This window comes from Magnolia sinica, chromosome 6, assembly GCF_029962835.1.
Source record: "Magnolia sinica isolate HGM2019 chromosome 6, MsV1, whole genome shotgun sequence".
Taxonomy (NCBI): Eukaryota; Viridiplantae; Streptophyta; class Magnoliopsida; order Magnoliales; family Magnoliaceae; genus Magnolia; species Magnolia sinica.
In genome coordinates this window covers 49,137,806-49,157,185 of record NC_080578.1, presented here as the reverse complement: position 1 = coordinate 49,157,185, position 19,380 = coordinate 49,137,806, and the positions used below count along the sequence as shown (strand labels likewise).

Sequence of the window (19,380 nt, the reverse complement as noted above, 5' to 3'; positions counted from 1 at the left end):
GGCCCACTGTAATGTTTCTGTAATTTTTATTTGCCATCCAACATGTTGATCAGGTCAAATAAACCTCCATGGATGGTAAAATAAATAAATAAATAAAAATAAAAAAATCAGCTTGATCCAAAACTTTTGAGGTCGATTAATGGTAAATCATCACCTTTTCCCATGCTATTGTCCACCTGAGAATTGGATCTGCTTATCTTAAAATGATCTGGAAAAACAAATAAAATAAATACATCAAGATGGCCCCACGACAAGGGCTGCACCTAATCTGCTTTAACAATCTGGAAAAACTGATGTACAGAATCACAACATATAACAATGTGAATGCCAGAAAATGGTTAGGCAAGATCTTTCTATTTAGGAGTGTTTTCGAATATCACAGATGGATAGGAGCTTCTGGATTAAACATATAACATTCTGAGATAAAAAAAAATCACATGACTCACCTTAGAAGGGCGATCGACTGGCGATGACGCTGGCGCTCAAAAGAGGGAAGGGAGACGAAAAAAGGGCGGTTGAAAGAGAGGAAAATGAAATTTCCTCTTTTGAAATAGGATAAGAGTTCAAATCTAGAAAATGTGAGTTTTCCATATTTTATAAAATAAACTATATTCACAACCGTACAATATAGGGTCCATTTAGTGGATGTTTAAGATAATATTATAAAATATAATTATAACTATAAACAATCTACAACAAGACCCATTATTTGGATGGTCTGGATAGCCATATATCAAACTCAAATTTTCTATGAATGAGTCACCACTATTTAACAAAAAGTGCAAAACTAACAGGTTTTCACTATAAAATGAAAACGGGATCTTAGCTTTGGATCTGGTAGGGCTCTACGGGCCTCACCATAATGTTTGTGTTTAATCCAGACCGTACATCCATTTGTAAACAACCTTTTCAGGTTGATACCAAAAAATCAGCTTGAAATAAATATCTGGTGAACAACACCACAGGAAAATAGTAGCAATTAAATGTCCACCCTTAAAAAAAGAGAGAGAGAGAGAGAGGGAGGGAGAGGGAGGGTGAGAGCGTATTGCGTACTGAGTTACTCTGTACGCTTTTATCGTACTGAGTAAACTCAGTTGGGCCCACCGTGAATTTATGTGGTTTATCCACACCGTCCATCCATTTTTAATGCTAATTTTAGGGGTTGATCCCAAATTTGAAGTAGATCCAAAGCTCAAGTGGACCATTTACATAGGAAACAATGTGGAATAGTGATTTCCACCGTTGAAACCTTCCTGGGGTCTGAAGTAATTTTTATTTGTCATCTAACCTATTAATATGATGACAAAGACATGGATGAAGAGAAAGCACAAACATCAGCTTGATCTAAAACTTCTTTGGCCTCCAAAAAATTTTCAATGGTAGATGTTTAATCAAACTGTTTCCTGTGCTATGGTCCACTTGAGATTTTAATTTTCTTCATTTTTGGGATCACACCCTAAAATTATCCGTGGCCGGTGCTCTGTGGGCCCCACCATGATGTACATGTTTCATCCATTTTTACAGATCATTTTAGTGCTTGATACAAAAAACGATAGGGATATAAATCCTAGGTGGGCCACACCATAGGACAAAAATAATGAATGGATATTCATAATTAAAATCCTCCTAAGGCCCACTGTACTATTTATTTAACATCCAATCTATTGATTTGGTCATAAAGAACCAGATGAAGGGAAAAAATAAATATCAGCTTGATCCAAAACTTTTATGGCCCCCAAAACGTTTTTAATGGTCAAAATTCATTCAACACTATATCCTATAATGTGGTCCACTTGAGATTGAGATATAATTCATTTTTTTTCATATCATAAAATGATATATAAAAATAGATGGACGGCATGGATGATACACATACATCATGGTGGGCGCCACAGAGCACCGACCACTAGCCAATCGCTGGTGTCAGGGGGAGTAGCCAATTTGTTCCCCACCATGGCAAACACAAGTGATTTAATCTCCATGTTTCCTACCGTATGGTCCACTTTAGCCTTCGATCTAGATGATTTTTGGTTTCATGCCCTATAATAATATTTCAAAATATATAGACGGCTTAGATAGGACACATATTTTTTTTAGGCCCTATAGGGCCCCTTATATCCTAAGCGTACTGTGTAAATTCTGTGGAGCCCACCATGATTTATTCATTTTATCCACTCTATCCATCCATTTTAACATAAAATTTTATTACATAAGTTCAAAATTGAAGCTTGTAAAAATCTGAAGTGGACCACATCATAAGAAACGGTATAAATTGAACGTCTACCATTGAAAATTTTTAGGAGGCCACTGAAGTTTTGGATCAAGTTGATATTTTAGTTTTCCCTTCATCCATGTATTTGTGATCTACTAAACAGGTTGGATGACAAATAAAAATCACTTTAGGCCATAGGAAGATTTCAACGGTGGAACATTATTCCCACTGTTTCCTGTGGTATGGTCCACTTCAGCTATGCATATACTTTAATTGTGGACTCAACCACTAAAATGATCTGGAAAAATGGATTAACAATGTGGATAAACCATGACTTTGGGCCACGAGCTTAAAAATAAAGTCAATCCATGACTTGGGTGGGCCACACCACATACTATAGTTGAGAGGGTTACCCTCCCATTAAAACATTCATAATCATTTATTAGGCCCACCTAGATGTGGTTCATAGATCCAGCCCATTCATTATCTGTGTCCCACTTGGATGAGGAGTCAGCCCAAGTTTCATACACATCCAAAACTCATGTGGGCCCCACCAATTAAATGCTTTTATATGTTTTAGGGATGTCTTCACATAGTTTTAGATGCTATGGCTCACCTGAGTTTCGTATATGACTGATTTTTGGACTTAAAGGGGACACGTGATGTTCTACATACATCATTGTGGGGTGCACACAGATTAACCTCATGGGAAGTTCCCATGAGGTGACCTTATAGTACCATTTCACTATTTAGGTAACTCCTTCATGGGTGTTACTCTAACCGTGTAAGGCCCACCTTGATATCTTTTATGTATATCGACACCGTCCATATATTTTAGGATGTGATTTCAAATCATAAGAAGTCAATAATCTCAGGTGGGTCATACCAATCAAAACAATGATGAATAACTATTAAAAACCTTTTGAAGGCCATAAAAGCTTTGGATCAATTTGATCTTTGTAGTTTACCTTCATCCTTTTTTTCTTTTTTTTTTTAAACCCTAAATTAAAAAAAACGCTCTTTTTGTGTAACTATTTAAGTTATTTTCGTGACCTTAAGAAATTTGGGGTTGCCAGCCAGTACCAGGGAGACCAGAGAACACCATTTGCTCTTGCAACTCCAACTAGTAAGCAGTCTCGGTCAGTTATAGACCATGTTGTAACGCCCTGAAATTCGGGGGTCGAGCATAACTTAGCTCCCGAGTTCCAAAACATCACATATGCAACATAATTAATGAATGATGTATGTTGACTGTATTAGCACATAAACATGGGATAGATTAAGCCAAAACGCAGATATGATTCAGGGGTAAGTGAATAAAGCAAGCGGAAGACTTATAGTAAAATATGTGTACAAGTGTAAGTCCCTGAATTACATATACAACAAGATCGTGTAAAAGTCGATAACTGCATATAGGAGAAGGCGGCCTCGTCGTCATCCGGTCGCATCCACATCTGCAACATCGGGGCCTAAGAGTCCGGTGGGTGTGTAACACCGCCCGAACGTGGGAGTGAGTGATCAACTCGGTGGGTGATAAAGGACAATTAAATAAATCCTAAGTACTCTTATTAATGCAAGTATGAATGCGGTATGATGCGTGCCCTCACGCGTACACCCTCAGCGTCTTCCTCTTACGTTACGCATGACATCGCCTCAAAGTGCGCCACATCTACAAAGCACATGCAAATGCGGTGCATGGATATGATTACCAAGTTGTTATTAGTCCAATTCTTTCAGCAGGATTGGGAAGCTAAGATACCTTCCTCATATCACCATCCAACAGTGATCCATACTAGGGTCGTCATTCCTAGACATCTCATACGATCATATAGTTGAGGTCGTAGCAAAGGGCTCGTCACCAATCAATGCACGCCTTTCATGCCCTTACTACCACAGATCGGCTCGTCACCTCCTTGCATCCGGTATGCTCGAGGTCACTACAAAGGGCTCGTCACCAATCAATGTAGGCCGACAAAGACGAATATAGTGTCCCATACCACCATAATCGGCTCACGAGTTTAGTTGCTCACTTTGGTCACTACGGGAGGCTCGTTTCGACCACGGTGTCCCATACCACCATGCCGGCTCATGAGTCTTAGCGGATACCATGGTTATTAGGATTTCAATGGTAAGTTCGGTACCCTAGATTCAATGGCGTCCATACATGGTTAACATGCATCGGGTAAGTTCGACTAGCACGAGCGCACGTTGAATTGAACGACATAGAGTGCGCAAACACTCCGCGTGGCCAAACCACTGCCGCCAACTCTAATACGACTCGGGTTCGTCTAATGCGTCTCACGTGGCGAAAGCAATCTCAACCACGACCAAAGGGTCAATTACCGATTTCTTGGACTAAGGCATAGTCCCAAACATCCTACACTACGACAGAAACAGTAATTGAACAACCACTCAAATCATTTTGCATACACATCTGAATAATATCAACTTAACATAAATGTAAGCATAGGAATGCTTGAATTTAAATAACTTGGAATGTAAATGCATAAGGAAATCATGCGCATCCATAGGAGTATTGAGAATCACTTCTCAATGTAATCAGTTACACGTAGATCATTCATGCATTTTTACAAACACTTAGCATTCATGGAACAACATACATGACGCATGTTGAAATACGTGCACTTAGACAATTCCTTTTCCAAGGAGTTGTCATACATGCATCTAGCATACATACATGACCAAAAATCATGGCAAACATAAGTGCGTATTTTATACGTATACGGTACTTTATAAATACACTTAGAATACACAAATCTCAATATAGCACATGCATATCGGAAAGCAATGTAAACATAACATTTGACATGTGAAATCTCATCCATAACAAGAATAAATCACTAAGCTGGGATTGAAAGCCTTGAAAACCATAACCTATACACTTAAAGTCCGCACCTTAAGCAAAGAAAGAAAGTGCAAGAATACCCTAAAATAAGGATAGAAATGAGATACAACAACACCAAGTCTAATCTAAGCTCTAACACGGGTTAGGGTTAGGTTAACTTACCCCAAAGGAACGATTCAAAGTGAAGATTCAAAGGTGAAGAAGAACAAGGAAGAATCAAGGTGATTCACCAACCAATCTCTCTCACTACCTCTCTCTTTTCCACTCTCTTTCCAAGCTAGGGTTAGAGAAAATTCGTATGGAAATGAGAGCTAGGGTTTAAGGACTATATATAGGCCTTAAAATGATACAAGGTATACTTAGGTTATAACCAAAGTACGCCTTTCTCGATCCAACGAAGCACTTCGGTGGGCCTATAACCACGAAAGGTCGGACCTAAGCTCAGATCTACCGTGGCGGACCACACTCAATTCAACGGTCACGGAATCTCGATCAGTCCACAAGCACTAGGATATGCCTAGGCCAACCATCCTGATTCGAGGGTGAAATTGGGTCGAGAATCCAACGGTCGAATGCTTAAAATCGTCGTGCACACGACTCAATTTCATAAAAAGGTTCTCACACTCTTCACTCCGAACTCAACCAAATCGACCCGGATTTAACGATGGATCCCAGATTTCAGAGTAACGTAGCGCTCACTAATCTACACGTTTAGAGCCATGCAGATACAATTTAAAGTGATTGATGCGAATTTCACAAGCAATCAAGTAGAGCGCTAATTACCCCAAAAACAACTACTTAAGGAAAGATTAGCACAAAAATTCCAAGGTCGTTACACATGTACTTGGGAGTTGCACTAAATTTCTGATATCCCTTGATGACCTTGTTAACTACATCCAAGAAATCTTTCTCCGTCACTGTCTATCTCCGCGCTCGGATTACATACATGCTCGCCTCAGTGCATGCACTCCTGATGTCTGCCCCAGTGGAGTTGGGGCAGAGGCGAGCAAGAAGCTCAAATCGGATATCCCTCTCACAATTCATTGGTATTTATTTCGATCAACACCAACACGCATCCCTTCTTCTATATCTATTCACGAAACTTTATTGCCCAAGCCAACGACAAACTTGGCAATTTGTTTAACATTTATCACATACTTTGCATCCTCAGAGTTCTGATTTATTATTTTTGTGCATCTTGCAACCTGAAGAGGCTGCTCCTGCATCATTTGTTTATCAGAAACAAGATCCCATCGGCTGGATGCAGCTAACCCAGTGTTCGACTCTTTTATTCCACACAAGTCATTAACCTTCTTGGCTATTTCCCTGATTTCCTTCTCCATCTTCTTTATGCTAGAAGAGTAAGGTCCTAAACCATAGGTTTTAAGGAGTGCTATATCGTCTACATCCAAAGGAGGAGGGTTTTTCTCATTGTTAATATCTACATCTTCTGGTTCAGGCGCCATCATATCTATCTCTCTCTTCCGATCCTTTTCTTTTTGCTCTCTTGCTCTGCTCTGCTCTCCTCTTCCGTCTTTTCTCTTCCTCTTGTAGTTTACCTTCATCTAGATCTTCTTTACATTATCAACAAGTTGGATTGCAAATAAACATTACTAAAACCTTACGATGGGCTCTTTATAATTTTTAATGGCGAGGTATTATATTATCATTCTTTCCAGTGGTGTGGTCCACTTAAGAATTAAATCTACACAATTTTTTATACCCGGACCAAAAATGGGTTGGAGAAACATAGGGAAGACAAGCGATATGCAACACATTATCAAAATCACACTTTCATTATCTAACTTTGCAATTTTTCTTGTCAAAATACAAAATCTCTAGTTTTCTTTATTAAAATATATATTTTTTTACAATTCGTCAATTTTTTCACAATTTTGTTTAATTTCTTAAATTTTCTTTTTCAAAATATCATTTTTTTAAAATCTAACTTTTGTTATATAACTTTTCAATTTTTGTTGTCAAGATACAAAATCTAGTTTTCTTTTTCAAAAAATATTTTTTTTTTACAATTTGTTAATTTTTTCACAATTTTATTTAATTTTTAAAATTTTCTTTTTCAAAATATCATTTTTTTTTATCAAAATCTTGTTATATAACTTTTTAATTTTTCTTGTCAAAATACAAAATCTAATTTTCTTTTTTAAAATATATATTTTTTTACAACTTGTCAATTTTTTCACAATTTTGATTAATTTTTTTATATTTTCTTTTTCAAAATATTATTTTTTTATTGAAATCTTTTTTTTTTCAAAATTATTAACATTATTCAAAGTTCTTAATTTTTTTTTTTCAAAATCTAGATTATTATAACATCACAGTTTTTTTTTCAAAATCTAAATTTTTCTTAAACGTTGTTAATTATTTTTCTAAGCTTTTCAATTAATTTTTTTTCGAAATTCATAATTTTTTTGTTGTGAAGTGTTGACCATTCCCGACGGTTTAGGACTGTCTCTAATGTAAACAGAGTAGTGGACGAAGTCATATGACTGCTATAAGACGACCAAAGACCGTTTCTAATTAAGACGGTCATTGACAGTCTCAAATTAAGACGGCCAATGACCGTCTCTATTTGAGACGGTCATTGACAGTCTCAGATTAACAGTAAAAGACAGCCAATGACTCTCTAATTGAGATGGTCCTTGACAGTCTTAGATTACCAATAAGAGACGGCCAATGACCGTCTCTAATATGGACGGTCTTTGACCATCTCAAATGGCAGCATATAAGACGGTCAGAGACCGTCTCTTTTCCAGACAGTCGATGGCCGTCTTTTTTCTGTAGTTAACGACAGTTTTTGACCATCTCAAATGATTTTTGGACAATATTAAGGACGGTCAAGAGCCATCTAAAAGTTTAGAGACAGTTTACGGCCGTCTCTAAAGCGTCTTTAAAACAAACAATTTTAGAGACGATCCAGAACCGTCTCTAAATCCGTCATTTTTTTCATTTTTCACGTAGTGTTTACGCCAGCTTGTCGCCCCTATCCAAGTGCACAACTAGGTAAGTGGAAGAGACCTTACTATCCGCCTGCCAATATCGGGCCCGACACGTCGATAGCGGACCCATTCCTCAAGCTGGTTAAACTTAACCTAGATATTGCCCCCTCACTCAGGTGGGTAAGGTCACACCCCTTCCCAACTGAACACGACACAGTGAAAGATGAGGCCTACTGGTATACGACCCTCACACGCTCATATATATCCACTCGGTCTCGACGTTGGGGCGTCTCCTGGCCACGGAGATTTAGAAATTTTCACCCAGGGACATCTATAGCGCCCCGATGTTAGTAACAAATTTTCGGTGTCCCATCTGGCCATTCACGACATCCTATGGAGGCGACGACCTTGATATCACTAGGGCGTACAGTAGTCATATCACAAAATGCGGGATGTATGAGTCATATAATCTAGTCATACATCAATCCTGCGCATACCGTATGCTCATGTTGGACGACTCCGCCTATCAGGGAGACTCATAACAACCTACCCAATAATATATGCAATGATCAACCATATCTCATAAAAATATGCAGATGATACATATAGGCATGTATCATGATGTTATGCTGTCACATACTCATAATCGGTATTGAAAATTGGCCTATACAATCAGCCTCGACAATTGGAATTGGCCTCGATAATCGAAATTGACCTCGATAATCAGAATCGGCCTCGACAAATGAAATCAGCCTCGAAAATCAAAATTGGCCTCGACAATCGGAATCAGCCTCGATAATCGGATTCGGCCTCGACAATCGGGATCGGACTCGACAATCGGAATTGACCTCGATAATCAGATTCGGCCTCGACAATTGGGATCAACCTCGACAATCGGAATTAGCCTTGACAATCGGAATTGGCCTCGATAATCGAAATCGGCCTAGATAATCGGCATCGACAATCAGAATCGGCCTTGACAATTGGCCTCGACAATCGAAATCGGTAATTAGCCTAACAAATGGCATAAGAGAAGGTCACAATGTGAACATTTAACCATCATTACTCCCAAAGAGTAGCCCATATAGAGCCAAACGTATCGTGGGCCCATGGCCTCACACAAGGACCTAATACACATCACTATGGGCCTCACTCATGGACCGCATATACATCACAATGGGCCTTAGCACATGTGCCATAAATACATCACATTAGGCCTTACTCAAGGGTCTAATACATATCACTATGCGCCTCGGCACATGGGTCATAAATACATCACATCGGACCTCACTCATGGGCCACATATACCTCACAATGGGCCTTGGCACATGGGCCATGAATACAATACATCGAGCCTCGCTCATGGACCTCATGTACATCACAATGGGTCGCAATACATGGGCCCCATATATGTCAAATGGGCCGTAATATATGGGCCGCAATATATGGGCCAAAAAATACATCTCATTAGGCCTTACCAAATGGGCCGAAAATACATCACAATGGGCCTCATCATATGGGCTGAAAATATATCACATTGGGCCACGTCCCACGGCCTAATACACACTACAGTGGGCCTCATCACATGGGCTGCAATTGCATCAAGGTGGGCCTTAACGGATGGGCTAAAAATACATCAAGATGGGCCTTATGGATGGGCCGCACCAATGGGCCCCAAGTGAGAGCTTGGGTTACACCAAAAATCATTTCAATAGTTGCAGGAGTAACATGTGTATCACTGTACACTATCATTCTATAGGGCACATGGCTCACTAATGATGATCAGCACTGCCAAACATTGTCTACGTAAATCAGCACTATCCAAACATTGGACATGTAAATTAGCATTGTCCAAACATTGGACATGTAAATCAGCGTTGTCCAAACATTGTCCAACACCATCCAAACATTGTCCAGCATCGTTATCTCTTGTCCAACTACTGGACAGTGTGTACAATACATGTACATCATGGTCAGGCCCACACACACGGACGATGTGGATCAAAACATACATTACAGTGGTCCACAACACCATTCATATGATCAGCACATGTCCAAACATTGGACAGCGTGGATGCAATACATAAGTCACGGTGGATCTCACACGTACAACAAGTAGGGTCCACGGCTGGACGGAGTGGATATAGAATAAATACATCAAAGTGGGGCCCCATCTACTCCCAAAACGGATGAACGGCTTGGATCAAAACACAAAGCTCAAGGTGGGTACCCACTGTCCAGACCTGCCGGACGGTGCAGGTAAGACCCATACATTAAGGTGGGTCCACATGTGTGGCCCACCAGTTATATATATATATATATATATATAATAGTATTTTATTTTATTTTTAAATGGTTTAAATGTCCAAGGCCCAGGCGACTGTTGACGGACGGCCTGGATATGAAATTCACACAGGGGCGTGGACCCCACACGCTGTCATGGTGGGTCCACGTCCAATAGGTGGACGGTGTAGATACAAAGCATATATCAAGGTGTACCCTACACGTGGATGGTGTGGGTCCATCTAATATTTGAATCTGTCTCATTCTTTATGGGTGGACGGTATGGATCAAGACCCACACGCATCAGGTGGGTCCCACAGAACTTTGTGACGTCTCTGGTATGAGGCGCACCAGCCAATACACTTCCATTCAATAGGTGGGTCCCATGTGGGGCCCACCATAACATACATATACCATATATTATAATATTATATTATATATGTAAATGTATGTAATATTTATTTTATCATTATTATTATTATTATTATTTTTATTTGTTTTTGTTTTGCAAGTCTGCAATGTCCAGCGTCCAGTGATGGATGGCTGGATAGAATACATACATCAAGTGGCTTACAAAGCAGATACATTTGGTGGGCCAGACAGCCCCGCATAGGGCTGATATTCGAGTTTTTCCTTCAAACAGGCCTGCCGGACGGAATGTCCAGCAGGGTGGGCCTGCCTCGCTGACGGATGGGATTAATATACATGCATTAGGAGGTCCACGCATGGTGGGCCACACGCCCTCGGGACCAAGTTGAAATTTATGTTTCCCTTTCGTTTAGGCCTGTGCGGCCTGCATACTACGCAGGCCATCTGGGCTGCATGGAGGCCCGGTTGCTGGACAGTGGGCATCCCACTATTGGACAACATGTGGGCCCACTGCATGTACAGCATGGATCATATATCAAGATGGGCCATCATACAAGGAAAAAGAGAGAGAAAGAGAAGCACCCACATCAAGATCTTCCCGTTCAACTTCTACCCTTATGCTCTAATGCCCTTACGAAGCTTCCTCAACGATGGAGATGATGATCTAAAGGTTGGATTTGTGAGGATCTAAGGTGGAAGAGGCTGGATTTTTGGGATGGGTTAGACGTCCATGGCTCTTGCAATGGAGAATGAGGAAGAAAGAGGGAGGGAGATAGAGGAGAGAGAGAGAGAGAGAGAGAGAGAGAGAGAGAAAAGTTATGGCTTGACATGATGATGTAAGGCCATCATTAATGTCTAGGTAAGGGGAGGTGTTGACTTAAGAAGAGGGGCCATCATTACTTGTGTAAGGACATGGCATCACCCACCTAGGGAATGGTGTCATAGGGGTAGGTAGGTCTCACAATGTGCGGTCCACAGCCATTATAATGCGCGGGCCACAACTTATGATATAAGCATCGCATTGACGTATGAGATGCGGCATTAGAACTGCGGCGACGATGCGGTCGCAAGGGTATAAGTCTCAGGTCGAGCTGACTCAGATTGACAGGATGCGACTCAGGGTCACACACAAATGCCGACTATAGGTCGCGGGTCACCGAAATTCGACGGGGAGGATCGCGAGAGTTTACGGAACGGTACGATCTAGGATACGGGCCTTATAGAAGATCTTGGCAAGTTTGTAGTAGATATCGGGAAGATTGATTCAGCACAATTGTCAAAGATTTAAAGCAAATCAAAGCACAAGCTTGATACATAAAACACATAAGCATGACACAAACTTGAATTGGTTTGGCACACCAAAATTTGACTAAACTTAGGGTTTCCAACATAGCAATTTCAAGGTCCACTACTGGCATGCTAGGTGGAAGTTTTACAACACCATAGCAAGGGCAGGAATGTGATGTCAATACTGATGCCCAGGTGTTGTCCATGGTTCTTCCCGAGATATAAAATTGCCATGATATAGTATGACGGCATGATAATGATAATGTGACTATAGACACGTGTGATATGATTATGATTATGGTAATAGGGATGTTGGGCATGATTAAGATTCGATGATCATGAATCATAATTATGCATATATTGCATACGTATTCATTATATGCATTATTATCCTTAATCATAGCCTCTTATTATCTCATTATCCCGGCTTCATGACATACATATAGGATACACTACAATCCCTCAGTACTCACTGGACTTTATAAGCTCATTCTTTCTTTTATTTCCACTAGGTATAAATATGAAGGAGCATAAAATTGAGGCCACTTGTAGATAGAGCACAGGCATTTGGATTATGTTTTACCTTTGGTTGTGTTTTGTTTTTGAGAATGCATATATTCATATAATGTATATAGTGGTTACCTATAGTGGAAAAGTTGCTTTGCGTACAGCGAATACTTATCTTTATTGTGATACCATATTGTGGAAAGAAGAAAAAAATCCCTAAAAAAATAATAGTCGGGCACTGAGCTCGAGATTTGGTGTATGGGCATCAGGTGCGGAACTCGGAGTTCGACGCATCATGTGCTAGGTCCAGCCACCATGGATCGGTCACGCGAGAGGACGGGTTTAAGGCATGGCAACCTTCCTTTCAAGGATCAGACTATTGGTCTTGTAGGCACTACAATTAATGATGGGCGATGGCTAAAGGAACTCTCAGTTGAATAGTCCTAGCCATTAGGTAATTGGCCTTCAAACGGATGGCTAAATGAGAATATAATAATTTGTCTAATGATTAGATGGTTAGATCATCATCTAATCATGATGGGGCCTGCCATATGAAGATATGGATCCATAGAAGATGGGCACCACATTAAAAAAATGCTTCCCCAAATCTAACTGCCTATAATTTGGGCCAATTAATTTATAATACCTCTTTTTTCCCAACTTGTCAAACAATATCTGTATTTTACTTTAATTTCTTTACTTTTTTTATCTGGTTTAAGTAATAGTTTGAATGTGGCCTCCAAACAAGAAAGAGGGAAAAGAGGATCAGATAGTGCAGAAGTTTTCTACTAATTCCTTGTCCAACCTTAATTGTGTGTTCACGTTTGATTATGTTGCAGAAGATTTCCACTAATTATATCAAGTGTTGATCGAAAACATCAAGCGTCTCATTCATTTCTCCATTTGTGAAATTCATTGATGATTTGGATCATTAGCTATTTGTTTAGCTTCTCTTTCTATAGAAGATTCGCAGTGTTTCTCATCGGCAGGTATTTTAGTCTCTCTTTAAAGAATGGGCATCATACATTGTCAGTACCTTTTTAGAAAAAAAGTTTTGGAAGTGTGTGATCGTTAAATATAAAGTTGGAAAGATTATACTCAAGCAACCATTCATCTATCTTGTTTGTTTGTGGGAATTAAATATATGTATTTTAAGATCTCTCCATTATGTTTTCTGATTATGAGAATGCTTAAACTAACAGATGGAGACTTTGGTAGTGACTATTGCGTATTTCATTTACGATTTAATATGTTACTTATTTGATAACTATGTTATGGGAAGACACTTATAAAGTTTATGAGAAGACATCAATTGCCAAGTTTTGACTTGATTTTTTTTTTTTTTGAATTTTCTGTCTTTTCTATCTATTTTGATCTAATCGTTTTTTCAATTTGTTACTTAAGATCATGAGTAAATGTGAATTTCTTGGTTGTATCCAATACCATAGATTTTAAAGCTTTGAATTCATTTTTTTTCTTTTTAAATATTGTAAGAAAATTATTAAAGATTATTATATTAAAGTTCTTATTTAATTATTTAAAGATGTATACTAACAAAGAACAAGCAAGTTCTTCTACGCTATCTAGATTATATTTTTTGAAAGAGTTGCTAGATGGCCCTTATTCAGTTTGCTACGAATTGTTTAGAATGGAGAAAGATACATTCATTTGTCTGTGTAACTTATTTCGAATTAGAGAGTGATTATTAAATAATAAGTATGTATCACTTGAGGAGAAAATTGTTTAATAACGGTTAGTCATAATCCTATAAACAGATTGGTAAAAAAATTGGTTACAATATTCAACAAAACTGGTGCATAAGTATTTTCACAAGGTATTATTTACTATGTTGAAATTTTCCAAGGAGGTGATTTGCACCCTATCTTTTAATTAAAATGTTCAAGAAATCAGAACGCATTAACATCTTCAGCAAATATTCAAGGTAAAACTTTATATAAAAATATAAATTTATTTACTTCGAATTTAATCATTCTACTCGAGATTAACATTGCCATTTAATGTTTAGGGTTTGGTACGTTAGATGAGACTCTCATTCTTACATGCATCATGTTGGATAAACAAGTACCCTATAGGGGAAGAGAAATGGATGAATACACTTAGAACGTTATGAGCATCTGTGACTTTAATATAATTTTTACATATGACATAGATGGATGGGAATGAGCGACATAAGATTTAAGGGTTCTTATGGATGTTGTACTTGATCCAACGAAAAAAAATTGTTGCTTCTCTTGGTAATATTTATTATATTTTTTCATATAACTCGGTAAAATAAAAACTTAAAAATTTACTAAAAACTCTTATTTGTTTTTATATATATAAATATTATCTGGTTTATGCTACTAACACTTACAGACGGGGGTTTATGGCACCATATCGCAATGTTTGGTATTGGTTGGGTGACTTTCGTAGTGATGGGTGGCCTACCAGTAAATAGGAGATTTTCAATCACATATATATAAAGTTATGGAATGTAATCGAAATGGCTTTTAGCGTGTTGAAGGCACACTTTGTAATTTTGAAGCAGATGGTACCATATTCCCTCCCGACATAAAGAGACATAATTATTGCATGTATGACTCTACACAACTACATCAGAAAAGTATCTATTTTCAATATACTCTTCCAATAATAGAATAATGAAAATGTTGTTTTAGAGATGAATGTTGAATCAGATGATGATATGCTTAAGGTGAAAAGGGTATTCGAAGAGACTATTCCTTTCATTTGGCTATACCCAAAAAACCATCTTCTTCTCTTCGTTTTTCTTCTTGAAATCTCTAGTTATTGTCATGTTACATATGCAATCTTTCTTAGAATTTTGTTCATTGCTTCAAAATGGTCGCGTTGATAAACTTAGAATCTTTCAAGTTTTGTTTATAAGAGTTTTCTACTTTGAAATCATGATTTACTTCACTGCACTCTTCTTATTATTCTTCTTGAACTCGTGTTTCACTAGAATGACATCTGTGGAAGGTAAGAATGAAGAACGGATGTGTTTTTTGCAATGAAATTGACCAAGTTCTCTTTGAATATCATTGTACTCGGTGAAATTGACCAAGTATAGTGAAATTGACCGAGTTCTCTTTGAATATCTATGTACTCGGTAAAATTGACCAAGTATAGTGAGATTGACGGAGTTCTCTTTGAATATCACTGTACTCGGTGAAATTGGTTGAGTTCTCTTTGAATATCATTGTACTCTTTAATTTGTATAACGATTTGTTAAGAACAATGAATGTTTTTTTAATGCAAATAGGATTTGAGGGAATGAAGGATATAATAAGTGAGAATGACCGAGTTCTCTCTAAATATCCCTATGCTCGGTGAAATTAACCTAGTACATTGAAATTCAAAGAGAACTCGGTAAATTTCATTGTAGTCATTTAAGTCTACAGAGTGAAATTTCTCGATTTCTTGTAACAAAAAAAATTAATGTGTAACGATTTGCTAAGAATATTTTGATGTGTTTATTTACAGTTAATGGTTGTAAGAATCATCATATGCTCTTATGGTGGAGAGTTAATATGTGAAAACAATGGATACATGTATAAAGGTAGAAAGTTAAAAAGTATTGCTTTCAGTATCGGGACTACATATGAGGAACTTCTATCTAAAATGTACAGGATTATTAAGACTACACTGAAAGATTATGATATTAGGATGAAAGTATTGTACCTATGCTTAAACCGATCAATCCTTATATCTGAAATAGAAGACGATGAAGATATGCGAGTGTTCTTAGTCGCGTGGTGGGAGCATTCGAATACAAACATGCTTTTAATCATAGAGACAATGCAGTGCATTAATGAGGTTATACACCAAGACCCTGTTGGTTGGAGTGGTGTTGAACATGATGTTGTCGTTGACCATGATGCCCTTGCAGTTGGAAATCTGTGTGAGGAATATGGTGTAGCTGAGCAACTGACCTTAACATGAACCATGAATATATGGCATCACCTTTACAAGTACATGTGCCTTCATCCTCCACCACCGGTGATGAATGTGTATGTCTAAGTGAAAATTCTACCGCCCGAGTCACCTCAAACATTAGACTTCATGATTGGTTAAGTTAATGTGCCATTCGAGGATGGAAATCCATGTGAGAAACATGACATTAGCAGGGCAACTGACCTTAAACTCAAATGTGAATATATGGCGTCACATTTATCTATAAGAGTATACGTGCCTTTATCCTTCACCACCAGTGATGAATATGAACATCTAAGAGAATTCCACTGCCCAAGCTGCCTCGAACATCAAACTTCATGATTGGTTAAGTTAATATGTCTTTCGATGATGACACATTTATCAATGCATATCTGTCAGAATATTCAGATTCATTGGATGACCTGATTAAGATAGTCGTTGGATAAACGTTTAAGGACAAGAGTCGGTGCTAGTATGTTTTGATCCAATTTGTAATTCGCAAAAACTTCCAATATAGGGTCTTATACTCATCATCTAAGAGATTCATCATGGTGTGTTTCAAAGATAATTGTGAATGGAGGGTTCATGCATCGAAGGTGAATGATGCGGGGATATTCAAGATAATGATTTACATGTCTAAACACACATGTGGCATGTTGTAAGGCCTGTATCCTAGTCTGTACCATTCCATAGACTCCTACGGTCCTCCCGGTCAAATTCTGGCAAACCGCGACCTGTATCGACGTTTGCGCGTGACCCTAAGTCGCATCCCAAAGATCTAAGTCGGCTCGACCCGAGACTTATACCATTGCGATCGCACCGTCGCCGTGGTTCCAACGGCGCATCTTCTGCACCAATGTGATACCCTTGCCAGGAGTTGTGGGCCAGCGTATTTTCTAAAGAAACGCCATGCTTACGAATTCTAAGAGAATATCTACAACCCATCACATCAATCAATCAATCACAAGTCAAGTACACAACCCATCCCTCTCTCACCAACAAGGCATGGCCCCCATCTCTTTCCCATCCTCAAAGTCAACCCTTTCTTACAACACTCATCCCTCTCTCCCATAAATCACTCCATCCCATCCCATTCTCTACTAAATCCCAAGCAACCATGAGAGAAAAATCTTAAGGAGAGGAGAAGCTAGGTATGGCCCACTCCCTACCACCCAATCCCTCATCTCAACCCTTCAACATTCATTATCAACTATCAAAGAAGGAGTCAAGGAGCTTAGCTTGCCGTAGATCTAAGAAGAAGAGTAAACAGTGGGTGATTTAGAATATCCAACCGTTGATTTTCATTGAGGCCCCACTTGTGATGGGACCCATCTTAATGTATGTACATGAAGGAGCTCATAGTGATGGAGCTCCTCCCATCTCCGCTGTTTCCTTCTCTCTCTCTTTTCCTTTTTGTATGGTGTTGATGATGATAAGGTGTGGCCCACTTGATGTGTGTGTGTGGCCCACCTATGAAGTATGTATCATGTCCATGCCGTCCATGCATTGGGCCCACCTTGCTGGACTATCCAGTGGATGAGATTGCTGCCCGTCTGTCTGAACAGGCCCGAATAAAAGAAAATACAAATATCACTTAACCTTACAAGCTGGTGGGTCCCACACATGTGGACCCACCCCTAATGTACACAGCCCATCCATGTGGGGCCCATGTGATGTGTGGGATTCATCCCAGCCGTCCGTCCAACAAGCTGGGACAGTGGACCCCACTACTAGTGACATCAATAAGTTTTGACCCCATCACGAGTTCTATGTTATATTCAAACTATCCACCCATTTGGAGGCATGGCCCACCCCACACGTGTTGGGGTGGGACCCACCATGATACATTTATTTCATATCCCCGCCGTCCAAAGATCTCTGGATGGTGCGGTGGGAACCCACCTTGTTGTATTATATCCACACCATCCATTGCTTGGACGATGGGACCCACCCCATGTGTGGGGCCGCACTTGATGTATATGCCTTGCATTCAGGCCGTCCGTCTAGGACGCTGGATGCTGGCATGTTTAAATTTAAAAAAAATAATATAATATATATATGTTATATATGATGGCCCCATGTGGGATTCCACCATGATGTAGGGGTTTTAATCCACCCCGTCCATCTATGCAGGGCCCACCTTGGTGACACGTGTGGTCATTGGAGGTGGGGCCCACCTGGACAACGTGCTGCCTCCAACATGTGGGGCTCACATGATGTGTTGTATCCACACCATCCAATCCGTGGATGGTGTGAAGCAGGTTGGTTAGTCTATCACACCAGCGGTATAGCTGATGTATGACATCTGTAAATTCCGTGGGACCCATGATGTATGTGATCTTCCAGCCGTTCATCTGTAACGGTGCTCATCTGCCACACCAAGATGCATGTGTTGTTAATCCGTGCCATCCGTCCAGGGGACTGGACGGTGGAGCCACCAAGAAGTATGTGTTTTATCCCTGTCGTGGGACCCACCTCGATGCATGTATGTGTGGGCCGATCATGGTGTATGTGTTTTATACACATCGTCCATCCATTTGTGCGGCCCGCCATGACGCATGTATTGTATATCTATGCGACCCACTTGATGTATACGAGGCCCATTGGCATGGCCCATTGATGCGGCCCACTTTAATGTATTTTGTGGCCCATCTGTGAGGCCCACTTTGATGTAAATTTGGCCCATGAGTGAGGCCCGATGTGTTGTATATGAGACCTATGAGTAAGGCCCGACGAGTAGTATATGAAGCCCGGGTGAGCGGCCCATTGTGATGTATATTAGGCCCATGTGAGCGGCCATTGTGATGATATTAAGCCCATGAGATGCGGCCCATTGCGATGTGTAAGGCCCATGTGATGCGGACCATTGTGATGTATTTGAGGCCCAGATATCAGGCCCAATGTAATGTATATGAGGCCCATATGGTAAGGCTGAATGTGATGTATAT

At 39.5% G+C, this 19,380-nt stretch overlaps 1 protein-coding gene across 1 annotated transcript; it reads right to left on the bottom strand.

The window, feature by feature from the left end:
* Nucleotides 1–6,127: 6,127 nt before the first annotated feature.
* On the bottom strand, nt 6,128–6,658 carry LOC131250027 (26S proteasome regulatory subunit 7A-like). The gene has a single exon (XM_058250712.1). It carries the CDS (start codon nt 6,641–6,643, stop codon nt 6,173–6,175), a length of 471 nt encoding a protein of 156 aa, XP_058106695.1. The 5' UTR covers nt 6,644–6,658; the 3' UTR covers nt 6,128–6,172.
* Between the last annotated feature and the right edge of the window lie 12,722 nt (nt 6,659–19,380).

Coding starts and splice junctions, on each gene's coding strand:
- LOC131250027 (XM_058250712.1), bottom strand. CDS start 6,643: ATGAAGGTAAACTACAAGAGGAAGAGAAAAGACGGAAGAGGAGAGCAG.